The following is a 20,710-nucleotide window of genomic DNA, read 5'->3' on the forward strand; positions in this document are numbered from 1 at the left end:
GCTGGCCGCTCAGCTGTCGGCTCCTATCTCTCCACAGTGACTCACCTGTTGATGATCCTGCTTGTCTGTCCTGCCTACTTAAGCCTTCCAGTTCAGATGATCTCTGCCTTCGCCTTGGTCAATATCACAGAGACTTTCTCCTGCATTCCTGTTGAAGACTTTGCTTGGATGACATCCCTTCTGGCCCCTGATCCTGCTTGCTGTTCTACTACGTTCATCTCTGGCTCCCTGACATTTGGCTTGTCTGAGTATCCAATACGGTTCCTGAACTCAGGCTATGTTTTGACTACGCTTACTCTGTTTATCTTTTTATCATCATTATTATTATTAAACAAGTGAGATTTAACTGTACTTCTGTCTCGTTCTGATTCATGGTTTCTGACAACTAGGACCCCAGGTCCTTTTTCATCCTACATTCCTCCAGAAGTTCTCGCCCCCGTGAGTAGATTTCATTGATTTTTCATCTGTGGATTCATCAAATAGGTGGTCCCACAAAGTCATCAAGGCATGCTCTGTTCCTGTCAGAGGTTGACAGCAAAGCTACTCAGAGTTTCTATTAGCTTCTATTAGGCTAGGTTTACACCATTGCGAATTGGAATGCGGGTTCCCCGCATTCCAATTCACAATAGCAGGAGATTTTGACCGGCTCTCTATGGAGCCGGTTAACATATCTCCGCTGCAGCTCCAGTGCGAATTTGCACAGGAGCCCTGTGCGTCTTTTGGTCCATTTCAGGTCCGAATTCAGCCAAACATTCGGGCTGAAATCGTACCTGACATGGTGAATGGGGACGCACCAGACCCCTGCTGGGAGCCGCATGTGGCAATGGTGTGAACCCATCCTTAAAACCTGGTATAAAATGTAATAATCTAAGGTATTCACATGTGTACAACAGTGGCTAAGTAGTTAGCACTTCCACCTGGAAGCATTTGGGTCACTGGTTCGAATCCCAACTACGGCACTACCTGCCTGGAGTTTGCATGTTCTCCCTGTGCCAGCATGGTTTTCCTCTCTGCTTTTCTCGGACACTCCAAAGACATGATGGTAGGTTAATCGGCTCCTGACTAGATTGGCCCTAGTATTTGGATGTAAATGTGAGTTAGGGATCTTAGACTTTACACTCCTTGAGGACAGGGACTGATGTGAATGTACAATATATATGTAAAGCTCTGCGTAAACTGACGGCACTAAAAAAAGTACCTGTAATAAAAATAATAATATCCTTTTTCCTGTTTTGTATTTGCATTTTTTGAAGCAAAGCAGATCAATTTTAACTCACTAGTATGTTTGAGCTTCAAAAGCCATTCAAGTTGCCTTATTTTAATTGTCTCATATTAATTAAAACATTATCATTTAGGTTAAAGAAGAAAATATCATTGTTCTGAAAACAGAAAATGCCATCCTACATTTGAAACTCGCAGAGGTAAATTTCTGTGGTGGGATGCTTTATTTCAGTTTTGAATATACTGTGTGTGTGAATGTTGTGTGAGTGCATACTGTGGGCCAGATCCAGAAAGAGAGTACAAAGGCGTATCTACTGATACGCCGGCGTACTTTCAAATTTGCCGCGTCGTATCTTTAGTTTGAATCTTCAAACCAAGATACGACGGCTTCTGTCTTCGATCCGACAGGCGTACGGCTTTGTACGCCTTTGCATCGTAGGTGAAATACTTCGGCGTCCGCTGGGTGGAGTTTGCGTTGTTTTCCGCGTCGGGTATGCTAATTAGCTTTTTTCGTCAATCCACAAAGGTACGTGTGGCTGTCGCATTCTCTTACGTCGTCGCTAGTCGGCTTTTCCCGTCGTACAGTTAAAGCTGGTTTTATCCGGCGTATAGATAGACTTGCCATGTTAAGTATGGCCGTCGTTCCCGCGTCGAAATTAGATTTTTTTTTTTGCGTAAGTCGTCCGTGAATAGGAAAGGATGTAAATCACGTCGGAGTTAAAAAAATGACGTCGTTGCGACGTCATTTCGCGCAAAGCACGGCGGGAAATTTCGAAACGGGGCATGCACAGCTTCATTTAAATGAATCACGCCCCCTACCCGCCGATTTGAATTCCGCCGCCAGAAATACACTACGCCGCCGTAACTTTCGGCGCGCAAGCTTTCAGGATTCTAACCAAATCCGGAAAAGTTACAGCGGCGTAGCGTATCTCTGATACGCTGCGCAGGTGTAAAGGTATGTGGATCTGGCCCTGTGTGTATATATATATTTCACCTTAATTTTAATTACTCTCTTTTAGTGTATGACTCAAACTTTAAAGTCAAATGAAGGATATGCACAAATTTCTGAAATTTACAATCAGAAAAAAAATGTACACCAAATCATCAGTGATACTCTCATCCAAGTCAGTTTGGCAATGCAGGTATGTATCAAGATAAATACCACTTATAAATAGATCTTTACTTGAAACATAATAGATGGTACTGTTCGTATCAATATATGTTAAGGGCTGCTATTACATACTGTACATAGGACACCAAAACAGGTCACAGTTTGACTTTGTAATTATGGTGTACCATAAGATGAATAAAGTAATCTTCAAGCTCATTAAAAGAAAATAGCATAATTTTAGCCTTTTTTCCCCCTCTGGGCAGGCATGAAGAGAGAGCTATGCCAGAGTGACATGGGAGATCAGTAGTGTGAAAACGTGAATTTCATGCAATTTTTGCAGAGTTAGTTAAGTTGGAAGTCAGAGGGATTAATAAATAAATTGAATAGTGTTTGTTGCGGTGGAAGGCAACATTTACATATGTGAAACCTATATGTGCATACGTCACCCAGCATTGGATAGTAGAAAGGAAGGGCAGGGACCAGTAGGAGTGGAAGCAAAAGGTGGACATTGAAGATCTGTCACCCAAGCAGTACTGCAGTAGCCTAAGGCCTCGTACACACGACCAGTTTCCTCGGCAGAATTCAGCTTCCGACCGAGTTTCTGGCTGAATTCTGCCGAGGAAACTGGTCGTGTGTACACTTTCGGCCGAGGAAGCCGACGAGGAGCTCGGCGAGGAAATAGAGAACATGTTCTCTATTTCCTCGTTGTTCTATGGGAGCTCTCGTCCCGCCGAGCTCCTCGGCGGCTTCAGTGCTGAACTGGCCGAGGAACTCGATGTGTTTGGCACGTCGAGTTCCTCGGCCGTGTGTACGAGGCTTGACATTTCCAAAGGAAGTCTGAGATGATGAGGTAGCCTATGTTTTCTCTCCAGCCTAGACACTACTGGATAGCATGACAAGTAGTGCAAGGTCACTAAAGTGAAAAAAAATAGCCTATAAAATATAACCTGATCCATCAGAATATGAGAACATTGATGCATCTTTTCTCCCAACAGCACAGTTTACTCCTTCCTTGCTCTGTTGCATCAGCAAATCACTGTTCTCAAGCCAAGATGGCTGACCCATGCACTAGAGACATTCCATAGACAAGAATTACAAAGTGGTCTCCTTAACGTCTTGGCGCCGGCCACACGCAAATATGCTGCCTCTCGGCACCTGGGCCTTAGCACCGAGAGGCCGCATATTTGTGTGAATTAAAGTCAATATCGCTGTGCCGAGAGCACGCTCCCAGCACAGTGATTGGCATCTAACCGAAAGCTCCAGAATGCATGCAGCCAATCACTGTGGTCACATGATCTTAAGCCACGCCCCGACTCCCAGCATCTTAAACCTCTTAAAGAGCAGGGAGGCACCGGCGTGAAGAGATTAAAGATGGCTGCTGCACTTCTACGTTAATGAATATTCAGTTTAGCCCTGTCCACACAGCAAAAAGATAATACAGAGGAAAGAAGGAGGACGTTTCACAGCAGTAATCAGCTACAGCTCGGGTTACAGTATATTTTAGCTTTCCAAGTAATTCATTATATTACATTAACTTGTATGTTCCCATGGGCAATAAGTTTAAAAGGCTAAAAATAAAACCTATGTGGCTCACGGGCAAAGTTAAAAAAGCTATAAACAATAAGAAAGTAGCTTTTAAAAAATATAAAAATGAAGGAACACTAGTGTTGTTTAAATGTTACAAAGAATATAACAGGATATGTAAAAAGGAAATCAAGGATGCAAAAATTCAAAATGAACGACAGATTGCAAAAGATAGTAGGACAAACCCCAAAAAATTCTTTAAATATATTAATAGTAAAAAGGTGAAGTCTGAGCATGTAGGCCCCTTACACAATAATCTAGAGTGGGTGACTGGGGACAAAGAGAAGGCAAATTTATTAAATGCTTTCTTCAGCTCTGTGTATACAATGGAGCATGGGGGAGCTCATGTCCAAAATGGGGGTGGGAGTGACACAGCCCCAAATCCACAATGGCTCAAAAGTGATATGGTCCAGAAATATTTAGACAGAATAAAGGTGGATAAAGCACCTGGACCAGATGGCATCCACCCACGGATCCTAGGTGAGTTGAGCTCTGTCATTTCAAAGCCACTGTATCTAATATTTAGGGACTCATTAATGACAGGAATAGTACCACTGGATTGGCGTAGAGCCAATGTGGTGCCTATATTTAAAAAGGGAACAAAGTCTTTACCAAGTAACTATAGACCTGTTAGTCTAACTTCTATAGTTGGGAAGATACTGGAACGTTTAATAAAAGACCACATGGATGAGTTCTTGCAGGAAAAAAACTATTTAAGCAGCAGACAACATGGATTCATGAAAGACAGAAGTTGTCAGACAAACCTGATTTCCTTTTATGAAGAGGTAAGTAAAACCCTGGACAGAGGCGTGGCTGTGGACGTGATATATTTGGATTTTGCAAAAGCGTTCGATACAGTTCCGCACACACGGCTCATGTGTAAGGTAAGGTCTACAGGATTGGATATATCAGTTTGTAAATGGATAGAAAATTGTCTGAAAGCCAGAATTCAGAGAGTCGTGGTTAATGATTCTTACTCTGAATGGTCCAATGTTATCAGTGGTGTACCCCAAGGTTCAGTGCTGGGACCCTTACTTTTCAATATATTTATAAATGATATTGGATCTGGGATCAAAAGTAACATTTCTGTCTTTGCAGATGACACCAAGCTATGCAGTGGAATAACGTCCTTGCAGGATGTCTCCAATTTACAAGCCGACCTCAATGCTCTGTCTAATTGGGCGACTGAGTGGCAGATGAGGTTTAATGTTGATAAATGTAAAGTTATGCACTTGGGGGCTAAGAATATGCATGCATCATACATACTAGGGGGAGTACAACTGGGGGGATCTGTAGTGGAGAAGGATCTGGGGGTTTTAGTTGATCATAAGCTCAATAATGGCATGCAATGCCAAGCTGCGGTTTCCAAAGCGAGCAAAGTCCTTTCTTGTATTAAGAGAGGTATGGACTCCAGAGACAGAGATATAATTTTGCCCCTGTACAAATCATTAGTAAGACCTCATCTGGAATATGCAGTTCAGTTTTGGGCACCAGTTCTCAAAAAGGATATCGGAGAACTGGAGAAAGTGCAGAGAAGAGCAACCAAACTGATAAGAGGCATGGAGGAGCTCAGCTATGAGGAAAGATTAGAAGAACTAAATCTATTCACTCTTGAGAAGAGGAGAATTAGGGGGGATATGATCAACATGTACAAATATATAAGAGGTCCATACAGTGTACTTGGTGTTGAGTTATTCACTTTACGGTCAACACTGAGGACAAGGGGGCACTCTTTACGTCTAGAGGAAAAGAGATTTCACCTCCAAATACGGAAAGGTTTTTTCACAGTAAGAGCTGTGAAAATGTGGAACAGACTCCCTCCAGAGGTGGTTCTGGCCAGCTCAGTAGATTGCTTTAAGAAAGGCCTGGATTCTTTCCTAAATGTACATAAAATAACTGAGTACTAAGATTTGTAGGTAAAGTTGGTCCAGGGTAAATCCGATTGCCTCTCGGGGGATCAGGAAGGAATTTTTTCCCCTGCTGTAGCAAATTGGATCATGCTCTGCTGGGGTTTTTTGCCTTCCTCTGGATCAACTGTGGGTATGGAGTTGGGTGTATGGGATTGTATTGTGTTTTTTATTTTGTTTGTTTATTTTTTTGAGGTTGAACTGGATGGACTTGTGTCTTTTTTCAACCTGACTAACTATGTAACTATGTAACTATGTAACTTTTTTCTCACAGGGTTTGAAACTAAATTTAGGACTTCTAAGATCATTTGTAGTCGATCATTTGGAAAATATTCAAAACCGATTGAAAGAACAGTTTCAATTACTACTGAACAATGCCAAAATAATACAGCACAGTAACCAACGTTTGCAAGGTAAGAGGCAAATAATATTTTCAATTTTATTAGAAAATTAAAATGCGTGAATTAAAAAAAAAAATCTCTCTCTTGACAATTCAAAGATTAATCAAATAAACATAACTAAATGAGTTATCAGACACTTTAAAGGCTGTTTTGTGTCTGGGTATGCTGCTTTGTCAGTTTAGACAAAGATTTCTCAGTGTGAATTGAAATTTTGTAATGCAGCATCACCCTATAGCATGGCGAATAGAACATTGGTGTGTGTTAAAGAACAAATGGGCTCAGTATGCAATAGCAGGGAGCAATGGTGGATGGACTTTTTGAAAAAAAAAATGTACATATATGTTTAGTAAGATTTTGTTTTGACTGTGAAGACAATTATTATTATATTATCTTAATAAAAATGCAGTGGTGATCAATTATTACCCAAAGAAAGCTCTATTTTCAGTTAAAGTAATGAAGGGGGGTAAATCTTCCGGAGGTCAAGTGGTTAGTATGCAAAATGTATATAGTGCCAAAAGTTTGTGGAGCATTTTACAATACAAAACGAGACAGCACCATTATAATACAATTTGATACAAGAGGGTTAGTAGGGCCCTGCTCATGGGAGCTTTCTAAGCTAAAGGGAGGATCAAGTGATAAAAAATATAATAACTGTGAGGGATGAGCTTATGAATAAGGTAGTAAATAAATATTTTAAGTGAAGGCAGAATAGACTTTCCTGATGAGATGCATTTTCAGGGATCAGCCAACGGTGGACAAAGTAGCAGATAGTAGGACAGACTGGTCCAGGGAGTTCCAGAGGATGGAAGAGGCTCTGGAGAAGTCTTGGAGGCAAGAATGGGCATTGGTGATGAGGGAGCTAGAAAACACTAGGTCATGGGAAACGTAAAGTGGACAGTTTGGGTGATATTCAGAGATGTGGATGGTGATGTAGCTGGGGGCAGAGTTGTGGAATGTGGATGTATTTGTATGTTATTGTTCGTATTTGAAATTTTAAACATGGAAAATTATACTATACAAATACAATGTTCTTTTTTGTTTTTAAACAAAAAAATCTATACATCCCCAACCTCATCATTGGCTTCAGCTAGCCCAACATATAAAACTGGCAGAGGGGGGCAGCAGACGCTGATCAGTTAGCAAGCTGGATGAGTCTAGCTGCAGAATTAATGATATACTGAAGGGGATAGCCTGTGTAAAAATAGACTAATGGGAAGGAAGTTGCAACAATGGAGGTGAAAGCTAAGCAGAACGTGAATTAGTAGCTTTGTTGTGTCAAGGGGTGAATTTTGGTAATGCTAAGGAGGTTAAAGCGGGGGTTCACCCGACAATTTAACAGTTTGAAAAAGCAGTTACATTCCTGGTATGCCGGGATTGCTAACTGTAACATTGGTTGTGCTCTCAACCAAACTGTCAAACCATCCAATGGCTGGTGTCATAACTGATCACATGTGCAGCATCATGGCAGTTGAAGATTACACAGAGGCCAAGACGCGCCTTAGCAGCCGTCAATCAACCCCTCTTCGCTTAGAAACGCCCATTCCCCGCAGGATTCCCCGCTCGGAGCCGGAAAACAAGGGCTCATATAACGATAAGTACAAGTAAAAAAAAGATGTTAGCAGTATGCTACAGCTAATGTCAAAAAGTGGATTTTTGGGTGAACCTCCGCTTTAAGGTGGCAAGATTTAGACAGTGATTGGATGTGGAGCCAAATGATAGGTCCGAGCAAATTGGCAATGTGTGAGTAGAGATAGAATTAGGTGTCATCAGCACAACTATAATATTCTTCACAGGTTCTTCTAAACTATTGGTCCTCTTTAACCACTTGCTTACTGGGCACATATACCCCCTTCCTGCCCAGGCAAAATTTCAGCTTACGGCACTGCGTCGCTTTAACTGACATTTGCGCGGTCGTGTGACGTGGCTCCCAAACAAAATTGACTTCCTTTTTTCCCCACAAATAGAGCTATTTTTTGATGGTATTTGATCACCTCTGCGGTTTTTATTCTTTGTGATATAAACAAAAAAAGAGCGACAATTTTGAAAAAAAAACTTTTTTTTTTACTTTTTGCTATAATAAATATCCAATTTTTTTTAAAAAATACTTATTTTTTCTCAGTTTAGGCCGATACGTATTCTTCTACATATTTTTGGTAAAAAAAAAATATTGCAATAAGCGTATAGTGACTAGTTTGCGCAAAACAAAATAGGGGACATAATTATGTATTTTTTTATTTTTTTTTACTAGTAATGGCGGCGATCTGCGATTTTTATTGGGACTACGACATTGAAACATTTTTGAGACCATTCACATTTATACAGCGATCAGTGCTATAAATATGCACTGATTACTGTATAAATGTGACTGTCAGGGAAGGGGTTAACACTAGGGGGCGAGGAAGGGTTAAATGTGTGCCCTGCATAGTGTTTCTAACTGTGGGGGAAGGGGACTGACTGGGAGAGGTGACCGATCTGTGTCCCTATGTACAAGGACACAACATCGCTCTCCTCTCCCTGACAGGACGTGGATCTCTGTGTTTACACACAAAAATCCACTGTCCTGCTCAGTTACTGGGCAATTGCTGGTGCCCGGCAGCCATCGTGGCCGCCGGGCAAGTGCATCGTGTTCCCAGTAACGCAGCGGGTGCGCGCGAGCACCGCACCCTAGTGGCTCTGAAAGACGAGGAAGTCATATGACGTCCTCTTAGAACAAGAGAGCCATCGTGCCGCCGTCAATTGACAGTGGCCGGTAGTAAGAAGTATAAATTCTTTTTTTAAACAGAGAAAACAGTAACCATGTGGTGCCTAATTGTGGTCTTCTCACAGCTACTTGTACCTAGCTTTTCACTATCATAGACATCTGACTTTGTGCAAAAGGGAAAATGTCATAACTTTAGCTGCATATATATGCAACCATCCTTTTTTGGTATAATCTTTAGTAGCATGTGGGCTGCAGCGTGGTGCTGCGGCCGCGGCAAAAACACACACAGTTCCAAAGTAATGAAGGAATTTATATTGAAATAATGCAAAGACAGTTCACAAACAACCCAGTGGGCAAGAAGCCCAGCCAGGAACAATCACATGTTGGAACAATCACAGGTCCAGCAGCGTGTAGAGAGTAGGATTTAGCTGAACTAATAGCGCCTACTGAGAGCGACAGAATGTGGCCTGGCCAAGCAGGTAAATGTCCAGAGAAGTTGTGAGCCCTACTTTTTCCTTCCTTCTCAGTAAACTTTCCCTGCTGCTAGTTCTGTCCTTACCAGGTGGGGTACCTGTCCCTACTCAACCAAATTGCAAAATGCATGGCAAACCTGGGAGCCAGTGCCTTAAAAAGACTCTACCTGACCCAAGATGGGGTGGTAGCATTCAATGGGATAGCTTCCCCATTGACCCAGGAAACCATAGAGGAACCATGTTACATAGTTACATATAGTTACATAGTTGGTGAGGTTGAAAAAATACAGTCCATCAAGTCCAACCTGTGTGCTTCTATGTCAGTATTACTTTGTATATCCCAGTATGTTGTGGTCGTTCAGGTGCCTATCTAATAGTTTTTTTTTAATTATCGATGCTCCCCGCTGAAACCACTGCCTGTGGAAGAGAATTCCACATCCTTACCGCTCTTACAGTAAAGACCCCTCCATGCAGTATAAGGTTAAACCGCTTCTCTTCAAATTTTTGTGTCCTTTTAAATTCCCTTTCGCGGAAAAGTTTTATCCCTAGTGTGGGTCACCAGTAAGGTATTTGTACATCGAAATCATATTCCCTCTCAAGCTTCTCTTCTCCAGAGAGGATAAGTTCAGAGCTCGTAATCTTAAGTCATAACTAAGGTCCTCCAGTCCCTTTTTTAGCTTTGTTGCCCTTCTCTGGACTCTCTCCAGTTCCAGCACATCCTTCCTGAGGACTGGTGCCCAGAACTGGACAGCATACTCCAGGTGTGACCAGACCAGAGTCTTGTAGAGTGGAAGAATTATCGTTTTATCTCTGGAGTTAATGCCCTTTTTAATCCATGTCAATATTCTATTGGCTTTGCTTATAGTAGCTTGACATTGCATGCCATTGCTGAACCTGTCATCTACTAGGACCCCCAGGTCCATTTCCATCCTAGATTCCTCCTAAGGTTCTCCCCCTAGAGAGAAGAGAAAAAGGGGGGTTCCCCTGGGTGGACTTTTAAGGCACTAATAATATTTCAAAATATACAGGATATTAAGAATAAAAAAGGTTTTATTCACAATTGTACATATTCATCAAAAAATGTTTAATTATTAAATTGAAATACAGAGTTCCAAAGATTGTCACCATATAGGTAAATACAAGAAGAACCTTCTTTACACCCAGTTGTTCTTCTTGTATTTACCTATATGGTGACAATCTTTGGAACTCTGTATTTTAATTTAATATTTAAAAAAAAATTGATGAATATGTACAATTGTGAATAAAAACCTTTTTTACTCTCAATATCCTGTATATTTTGAAATATTATTAGTGCCTTAAAAGTCCACCCAGGGGAACCCCCCCTTTTTCTTTTCTCATATTTACTGGATGTGGCACAAGCATACACTTGCCATTCACCCTCCTTTCTTCCCTAGTGAGAAGATTGCATTCATATTTTTCCCCCAAATGCATTAGTTTACAATTTTCTACATTAAACCTCATTTGCCATGTAGTTTACCCACCACATTAATTTGTGCAGATATTCTTGCTAGGTTCCTACATTCTGCGGAGAAATTATTGCCCTGCTTAGCTTAGTATCGTCCACAAATACTGAGATTTATTCAGGTTGTTTATGAATAAATTAAATAGATTGGTCCCAGGACAGAACCCTGGGGGACCCTGCTTTCCACACACGGAACCATTCCAAGTACACCCCATTTATCACTACCCTCTGAACTTGCCCCTGTAGCCAGTTTTCAATCCATGTACTCACCCTTTGGTCCATAGTTTGTTCATTAAACGTTTATGGGGAACTGTATCAAATGCCTTTGCAAAATCCAGATACGTCATGTCTACGGGCCTTCCTTTATCTAGATGGAAGCTCACCTCCTCATAGAAGGTTAATAGGTTGGTTTGGCATATACAATTTTTCATGAATCCATGCTGATTACTGCTAATGATAAAGTTTTCATTACTAAAATCTTGTATAAAGTTCCCTATCATCCCTCCAAGAGCTTGCATACTATTGATGTTAGGCTAACTGGTCTGTAATTCCCAGGGATGTATCTTGTCCCTTTTATTAACCTCCCTGGCGGTGTTCCCGAGTGTGAAATTTCAGTACCATTAGCGGTAAACCAGAGCCACACTTGGGATTGCATCGCATTATCTAGGAAGACAATACCTCGTCCTCAGGATCCCGTGATGTACTCCTGCTGTGTCCGGCGGCCTCATCCTCTGCCCGATGCTCTGTGTTCCAGGTTCCCTTCCCTGCGAGTGTTGTGACACATTGGGGCAGAACCCAGCGGCAATTTCCGAATGTATAAAACACAACACAATCTTATTGGATTATATTACTGTATCAAATCATTTGACCTCAGTTTTTCCCCAGTGCTTTGTCCAGTGCCCTGCCTGCAGTTTTACTGGTCCTTCTAACATTCTATCTGCTTGGAAACCTGCAAACATTCATGGCCTCCAAAAAGCATGCCTCTACATTAAAAGCGGCTAATGACCTGCTTGAAAACAGCGATAACAAATCAGACAACAGCAATGATTCTGCGACTGAGCTCAGGGATGTGCGAACTTGGTGCTCTATTGACTATGGTACAGATCACGCAGCACCCCCAAGATTCCAATTTACTGGATCACCTAATATGAAAGTGGACATTGGAGATGACAACCCCTTGGCATACCTACAACTATTTCTGACCAATGAGGTTATTGAAAAAATAGTTACAGAGACAAACCGGTACCAAGTGCAACAAGCTACTATGTATCGGAAGTTTCCAAGAAGTAAAAGTAGGAACCAGTGTCCAAAGATGACATTTGGAAATGTACAAAATTCAACCCAAAATACAGCAACTATGGAATGGCAACATCTTCCATTCTTTCACTGATTGAGCCATTGCTAAATCAGGGCTAATGCGTTACTACCGACACTTCTACACATCTCCTGAACTTTAGGAGTTTCTTCTGCAAAACAAAACCTGTGGAACCATTAGGGCTAACCGGAGCGACATGCTGCCAATGTTTTGCAATAAGAAGCTGAAGACTGGAGAAATGGTTGCCTGGTAGAAATGCAAAATTATGGCACTGCGATGGCATGACAAAAAAATATGTGTGCCTAATGAGTACAGTCCATAATACCACCATTGTTATGGTACGCACAAAAGGTGGAAATAAAATAATGAAGCCACAAGTAGCGATAGACTACAATAACACCATGGGAGGTGTAGACAGAGCCAACCAACCAATGACATTCTATGCAGCAATGAGGAAACAGCAAAAAAAAGTATTACTAGAAGATTTCAGGCATCTTCTTGAACAATGCTCATAGAAAAAACTTTATTCTGCTCAAAAACAAAGAGTGACAAGCCTGTGATTCATTCTGACTTTATTTGGAAAGTTGCCGAACTGATCTTTGTTAACCACCAAACACCAATGGCTGTTATTAGATCTGGACGTCATGCTGCTGGCAGTGTCAACCCAGAACGCCTGATTGGTCGTCACTTCATGGACTACATCCCACCAACTGAGAAAAAGTCAGCACCCACAAGGATGTGCGTGGTTTGTTGCTCGAAGCAAGATGACAGTGGAAAGAAAATCCGAAAGAATACCAGGTTCTAGTGTCCTGATTGTGACGTCGCACTTTGTGCACACCCATGTTTCAAAATGTTTCATACCCGGGATGTTTACTAAACCAATATGCAGTGACAAGTAATATTGCACCATTGTTTGAACACATTTCAGTGTTTTGATTACATTATTGAATAAAATGTATTGAATTAAATGTATTATTATCATTATATTATTATTTGTTATTATTTATAGTTATTTATTTTATTAATATTTATGATTTTGTGTTTCAAACTTTATCATACTTGGGATGTCTACTAGACTCTTGTTTCGACAGATTTAAGTAAGTTATTCCTCAGAAATACAGGCCTACAATATAAAACGCCAAATTTACATTCAAAACAATGTACCGCTTTGAGCTTCAAAAATCTGACATAATCATACCGCCAGGGAGGTTAAATATTGGTGCTACATTGGCTTTTCTCCAATCTGCTGGTACCATTCCAGTCAGTAGACTGTTCATAAAAATGAGAAACAATGGTCTGGCAATTACTTGACTGAGTTCATTAAGGACCCTCAGGTGCAAGCCATCTAGTCCCGGTGATTTATTAACCCCTTAAAGACCGCCTCACGCCAATTTACATCGTCAGAATGGCATGACTGGGCACTATCACGTACAGGTACGTTGCCCTTTAAGAGCCCAGCCCTGGGTCACGCGCTGCCGGCGATACGCTCGCGTCTTGGTCCTGAGCTCCGTAAACCACGCCTGCGGGACCCGCGGACGCAATCGCCGCTGGTGTCCCGCGATTGGGTCACAGAGATGAAGAACGGGGAGAGGTAAGTGTAAACAAACCTTTCCCCATTCTTCCTAGTGTGAGGCCCCATACACACGACCGAGTTTCTCGGCAGAATTCAGCCAGAAACTCGGTCGGAGCTGGATTCTGCCGAGAAACTCGGTCGTGTGTACACTATTCAGCGAGGAAAAGAGAACATGTTCTCTATTTCCTCGTTGTTCAATGAGGAAAGTCGGCCCGCCGAGATCTCGGCGGCTTCCACACTGAACTCGACGAGGAACTCGATGTGTTTGGCACGTCGAGTTCCTCGGACGTGTGTACGGGGCCTGAGTGTCACTGATCGTCTGTTCCCTGTCATAGGGAACGACGATCAGTGACGTCACACACCAAGCCACGCCCCCACACAGTAGTAATCACTCCCTAGGAAACACTTAACCCCTTCAGCTCCCCCTACAGGTTAACCCCTTCACATCCAATGTCATTTCCACAGTAATCAGTGCATTTTTATAGCACTGATCTCTGTGAAAATGACAATGGTCCCAAAATAGTGTCAAAAGTGTCCCATGTGTCCGCCATAATGTCGCAGTCATGAAAAAAATCGCTGATCGCCGCCATTACTAGTAAAAAAAAATATTAATAAAAATGGCATAAAACTATCCCCTAATTTGTAGACGCTATAACTTTTGCCCAAACCAATCAATAAATGCTTATTGTGATTGTTTTTTTACCAAAAATATGTAGAAGAATACATATCGGACTAAACTAAGGAAAACATTTATTTCATATATTTTTTGGGGAGATTTATTATAGCAAAAAGTAAAAAAATATTGCATTTTTTTCTAAATTGTCGCTCTATTTTCGTTTATAGCGCAAAAAATAAAAACCGCAGGTGATCAAATGCCACCAAAAGAAAGCTATATTTGTGAGAAAAAAAGGACGCCAATTTTGTTTGGGAGCCACGTCGCACGACCGCGCAATTATCAGTTAAAGCGACGCAGTGCAGAATCGCAAAAATTTGGCCTGATAGCAACAAAATGGTCCGTACCTTAAGTGGTTAATGTTAAGTTTATCAAGTCTATTTCTAATTCTATCCACTGTTAGCCACGAGGGTGCTTCCTGTGACGTGTCCAGGGCTGTCTTAATGAGAGGGCACACCTGGGCACTGCCCAGGGGCCCCAGCTGCATGGCGGGCCCCTGCACTTTCCCCAAAGCAGCTGGACCTTGAGCCCACGCTGCCCGAAATTGGGGGCCCCATGATGGTACTGAGAGTGATAGATACACAGGGGAGGCAGTCTGCCTTCTACCTTCTTGATGTCTGCTTACCTGCACTGTCATCATTGTAAATTAATAATACAGTGATTTCAATGCCCTGATCAAAGTTGTGTTGTTTTGTCTAGGCCATTTTATGGTTGATTTCATTTATTTTTTATTTTTAGGTATGACTGAAAAAGTGCTAATGCTTGAAAGATCTTTGAGGGAAGTTAATGAAAAGTACAATACTGAAAAGGAGAGGAGGAAGATAATGCACAATAACTTAATAGTAGGTAGTTGGTTTAAAATCTTGTATTTTGCAGAAATGTTTTAGTCATAGAATGGTGCTATTATTAGTTAGTTATTATTGCAGCAAGTTGTACACTTTTGGGGTTACGAGGTCACTAAAAAACAAAACTCAGCATCATTATAAAGAAGATAAACACAAGATAACATTTGAACCTCTAATCTACAGTAACACTAAAAACTAACTCTTATCAAACTAGAAATGTTTTATTAAAAAAAAATTATGTTTGACGTTGTCTGTCCCAAAAAAAGATAGAAATTGTTCTTGTCCAAAGGCGTATACAGTTGCATGGGGTTTAAACAAAAATCAAAATGGTAATAATTAGATAGTGCTGTGCTGTTGTATTCTGACAGTGGGAACTCCTCCATTGTCAGAATAAACTGATGAAACATAAATTTTCTAACATCCCCGTTTGAGAGAAACTTCTCATTAGATCAACTTCTCTGGAGCGGGAAGAGCCATCTTTGGCCAGATTTTGAAATTATATTTCTACAAACTCACCTCTGCCATCTGCTAAATGTTCCACAGCATTGCGGCTTGCTCACAAATTCACACCTGTTGATCATAATCAACCGTGCTTAAAGAGGAATAAAACTCAGATGGGTTTTACTTCCTCTTTATTTCCCTACAAAGGTAAAGTATAATAGGCTACTATGCATCACATAGTAGCCCGTTATGTGTCACTTAAAATGAAGCCTGTGATGTCACCGCTGTCCCTGCTGGCTGGAAGCATCCATCTTCACCCTTCTTCCTTCCGTGGGCCGCGGACTCCGGCTTTGTGACTGGCCGGAGTCACTCCCGTAGGAGCCGCCAGTCACGGCATGATCCCCTTAGAAACGGCATGATCGTGCCCTTTCTAAAGTGCATGAATGCGCCAATGATGTCAGCGCACCCGTATATTGTAAATATCTCCTAAACCATGAAGGTTTAGGAGATCTTTCCAGCACCTACAGGTAAGCCTTGATATAGGCTTACCTGTAGATAAGTGGTTGTACAGAGTTTACAACCACTTTAAACTGAGATTAGAGCATTGAGTTAGTGCCGCATCAAAGATGTGCAATGCTTTTTGTTTGGTTACTTAAAGGCCAAGTTCACCTTTAGTAACATGTTACATGCACCCATATTTAGGGTTTACCATGTAAAATGTTATTATGTTATTATGAACCAGTACTCACACCCCCCACCCGGGACAGCAAGCATGGGTTGCAACTGTGCAGGGCTCCACTCAGCCACGTCTTTTATGCACAGGAATCTCTGATTGAATAAACTCCAATTTTCATCTTCTATTTCTAGTTCTCAGTGAACTGCAAGCTCTCTCATAGTTCATTGACTCTTCCTACAGCTTTCAAACAGAAAGCCTATACAGAGGTATGGGCCCAAAGCTGTAGCCAGTGTCTGCTGGTGCAATGCTCTGCAAGCTCACACACCAGATTTGTGCTTCGGTGTCATCCCTGCAGGTGACTCTGTGACACCTTCTGTTAGCATCTCCTCCTTACCACATTTCCTTATTTTATTTGTTCTAACCTGGCTAAGAATTTACGATTGCTGTGTAAAGTTAAGGCACCAAAAACGACAACTAACTTTGCGACGGGAAACTAGACTAGCGGCGACGTAGCGAACGCGAAAATCCACTAGACTAGCGGCGGCCGCGGTACTGCATCCTAAGATACGACAGTGTAAAACAATTACACCTGTCGGATCTTATGGATATCTATGCGTAACTGATTCTATGAATAGATAGAAACAGAGATACGACGGCATATCAGGAGATACGCCGTCGTATCTCTTTTGTGAATCTGGCACATTGTGATATCATGTAAATAAGCTTATCAGTCATTTTTACTGATAATGGGGGAAAAGGAGATGCTGCTTATAGATACAGGCTGACTATCACGTATGACAAATCTGGCCCCCATAGTATATTATTATGCATTTATTTGGTTCAGAAAAGGCAGTTGGTAGCAAAATGATGAACATAGTTCTTCAATGCCGATATCCCCAAAGTGAGAGTTAGGGACTTTAAAGGCAACAAAAAAAATATTTAATAAAGAATATAAAAATTGATAAGGTGTGAATAACACCGACAATGGGCCAGATTCACAGTGAGAGTACTGATACTCCGGCGAATTCTCAAACAAAGATACGACGGCATTTGGCTAAGATCCGACAGGCGTACGGCTTCGTACGCCTTCGGATCTTAGGATGCAAAACTTTGGTGCCCGCTGGGTGGAGTTCGCGTAGTTTTCCACGTTGGGTATGCTAATTAGCTGTTTACGGCGATCCACGAAGCTACGCGCGCTCGTCGCATTCTCTTACGTCGGCTTTTCCCGTCGTAAAGTTACGCATGCTATTTCAATGGCTTATATTTAGACTAGCCATGTTAAAGTATGGCCGTCGTTCCCGCGTCGAATTCTACATTTTTTTTTGCGTAAGTCGTACGGGAATAGGAAAGGACGTAACGCACGTCGCTGTTCAAAAAATTACGGCAGTGCAACGTCATCTTTTTGCGCAAAGCACGGCGGGAAATTACAAAACGGAGCATGCGCAGTACATTCGGCGCGGGAACACGCCTAATTTAAATGATACATGCCCCATTTGAATTAGGCGGGCTTGCGCCGGACGGATTTACGTTACGCCGCCGCAAGTTTCCAGGCAAGTGCTTTGTGAATCAAGCACTTGCGCTGAAAATTTGCGGCGGTGTAACGTAAATGGGATACGTTACGCCGCCGGAATTCTACGTGAATCTGGCCCAATATGTTTAATAAAAACAACAATATACAATGTTGAAACGTTTAGTGCATATTGGGTGTCAGTATTCTACCCAACACGTTTCTGGACTGTTGAGGGTCAGTTGGTTATGTGTCTCCAGGTCAGCAAATATAATGTGACAGTAGAGAAAGATACTCCAAAATTCCATGGGAAGTATGGATAAAAGACAACCACTTTGCTATATATAGGTCTTATTTAGTTTAGCTGGGGCAGATGTACAAAGGATCTTGCTATGTACTATCCAAGAAGTGGATATATTCCAAAGTGTCCTTACATGGCAGAATTGTGTTATCAAGAGACAGCCATCGGCTGTCTCTTGATACCACAATTCTGCCGTGTAAGGACATATATCCACTTCTGGGCTAGTACATAGCAAGATCCTTTGTACATCTGCCCCAGCTAAAGTAAATAAGACCTATATATAGCAAAGTGGCTATCTTTTATCCATACTCCCCACGGCATTTTGGAGTATATTTCTCTACTGTCACATCATACTAGCTGACACAGTACCTGGAGACACATGTGACATTGTTTTTTGTTGAATCGAATGTGCTATGGGCATTGCAGTTCATCTTGAATATTTTTTTTTTTTTTTTTTTGCCTTTAAAGTCCCTAACTCTCACTTTGGGGATATCTGATTTCTTGTTATATCAATACTGGGATTGGCAACTTTCAATGGCCCCCTTTGGTGGATTCACATACATAGTTCTTCAATGCCCAACATAACATATTTGTTAGGCCTCAAAAGATTATTTTGATTTAGTTGTGCACATTTTTCTTCTTTAGAATCCCAGTATTCAGAATTTTTATTAATTCAATAAATGTATTAATTCAATAAGTGTATTTTAGTAATACGTAACATTTGTTTACAGTACAATATATGCAATAAATACATTGCATATTGATATTGCATATCAGTGAAGAAAACAATCCATACAATAGCTTCAGATCTGTCTTGTAGGAAGATTCCTGTTATCTCAAACTGAGCACCATTAGAAGAGAGTAGTGGGGCGTCACACTAAAGAACCTATAAGGGGAAGTTAATTCATCCTGGAACTGGTACTCCCAGCAAAACCTTCAGTCTTGCTAATATTCATTACTCAACTATAAACAGTGAAAGAATTGTAATGCCGCGTACACACGACCATTTTTAATGGTCTAGAATGGTCTTATTGTTAAGCTGGCCTTGCCTACACACGATCGTGAAAAAAAATGCTCTAGCAAAGCGCGGTGACGTACAACGGCACTATAAAGGGGAAGTACCATTCGGATGGCGCCACCCTTGGGGCTGCTTTTGCTGATTTCGTGTTAGTAAAAGTTTGGTGAGAGACGATTCGCGATTTTCAGTCTGTTACAGCGTGATGAATGTGCTATCTCCATTATGAACACCAGTTTTACCAGAACGAGCGCTCCCGTCTCATAACTTGCTTCTGAACATGCATGTTATTTTCATGTCGTTAAAGCCCACACACGACCATTTTTTACTACGTTAAACATTTAAACATTAAAATTTAGAGCATGTTCTAAATTTTTAATGCCCATTTTTAACATCACGAAAAATGCTCTGGAGCCCACACACGATAGTTTTTAATGACATAAAAAAAATTAAAAAAAATTCACATTGCGAAAAACAGTCGTGTTTTACGCAGCATTAGACTTGGGAAAAAAGACTTCAAAAAAAGAGATGGAACGACACTTATCATAAACACTCATTTAGCAAACTATCACATATAGCACCTGAACATCTGTGTTTTTAACTTCACACAGGGAATAAAGTAGACAAAGCAGAGTAGATCAAGAGTATAAAAGTATTTTACGTGAACCAAAATGGTGCCATTTTCTAGCTTATATGGTATGAGTAAATAATACAGAATATACACTCTCACTTATAGTTACCTCAAACCAGAGACTAGTCATAATCACAATTCCAATGATAACTCTTAAAGCAAAAAAAACCTATGCTGGACTTAGCCAAAGGCTTTGCCTGAAAAGGACAGATTGAAATACCCGATTTAATCATTTTAAGCACAATGATCTCTGTCTTCACCTGAAGATGTAATTTGAAGGACTGTTATTTTGCACTGATTGTTTATTGAATGTTTTAGCCATCGCCAGGAAGTTTAATCTAAACATTCACAAACCACCTGGACAAGCTAAGAAGTTTCTAAAGCCCCGTACACACGATTGGTCCTTTGTCTGACCAAAATCACATAGAAATTCCGACGGAATTCCATGGGAGTAAAAGAGAACTATCTAAACCCAGATGGAATTCATCGGAATTTCCGATAGAATTACTCCAATGGGGCATTCACACGGTCGGAATTTCCGATGGAAAAAGTCCGTCTGACTTTTTCCATCGGAAATTCCGATCGTGTGTACGGGGCTTAAGTCACCTTTTTATTAAAGGCTCCACATTTTTTTTTTTCGAATTTACCAGTGCTGTGTGCATATTTTCTAGTGCTGGTTGGAAGCTGTTTATTTAGCAAAATGAATGTTCGTGGAGCTTAGTAAATGAGAAAAAGTTGTGAGCATTTCATTTAAGCATGCCAGTGGAAATCTTATTTTTTTTATCACTGTCCCTGGCAGATAAATTGGGTATTTAAACTGAAAACCTTATTTGCCTAAGTGAATACTCACAT

General features: G+C 41.1%; 1 protein-coding gene across 1 annotated transcript in view; it reads left to right on the top strand.

Moving 5' to 3' along the window:
- KIF25 (kinesin family member 25) overlaps nucleotides 1-20,710 on the top strand; it is a 94,638-nt gene that overhangs the window by 13,836 nt on the left and 60,092 nt on the right. The window contains exons 2-5 of the mRNA XM_040350673.1: nucleotides 1,356-1,421; nucleotides 2,241-2,363; nucleotides 6,098-6,236; nucleotides 15,181-15,284. Of these exons, the coding sequence (XP_040206607.1) occupies nucleotides 1,356-1,421; nucleotides 2,241-2,363; nucleotides 6,098-6,236; nucleotides 15,181-15,284 (432 nt within the window). The remainder of the gene's footprint in view (nucleotides 1-1,355; nucleotides 1,422-2,240; nucleotides 2,364-6,097; nucleotides 6,237-15,180; nucleotides 15,285-20,710) is intronic.

The sequence above is a fragment of the Rana temporaria genome, chromosome 4, assembly GCF_905171775.1.
Source record: "Rana temporaria chromosome 4, aRanTem1.1, whole genome shotgun sequence".
NCBI lineage: Eukaryota > Metazoa > Chordata > Amphibia > Anura > Ranidae > Rana > Rana temporaria.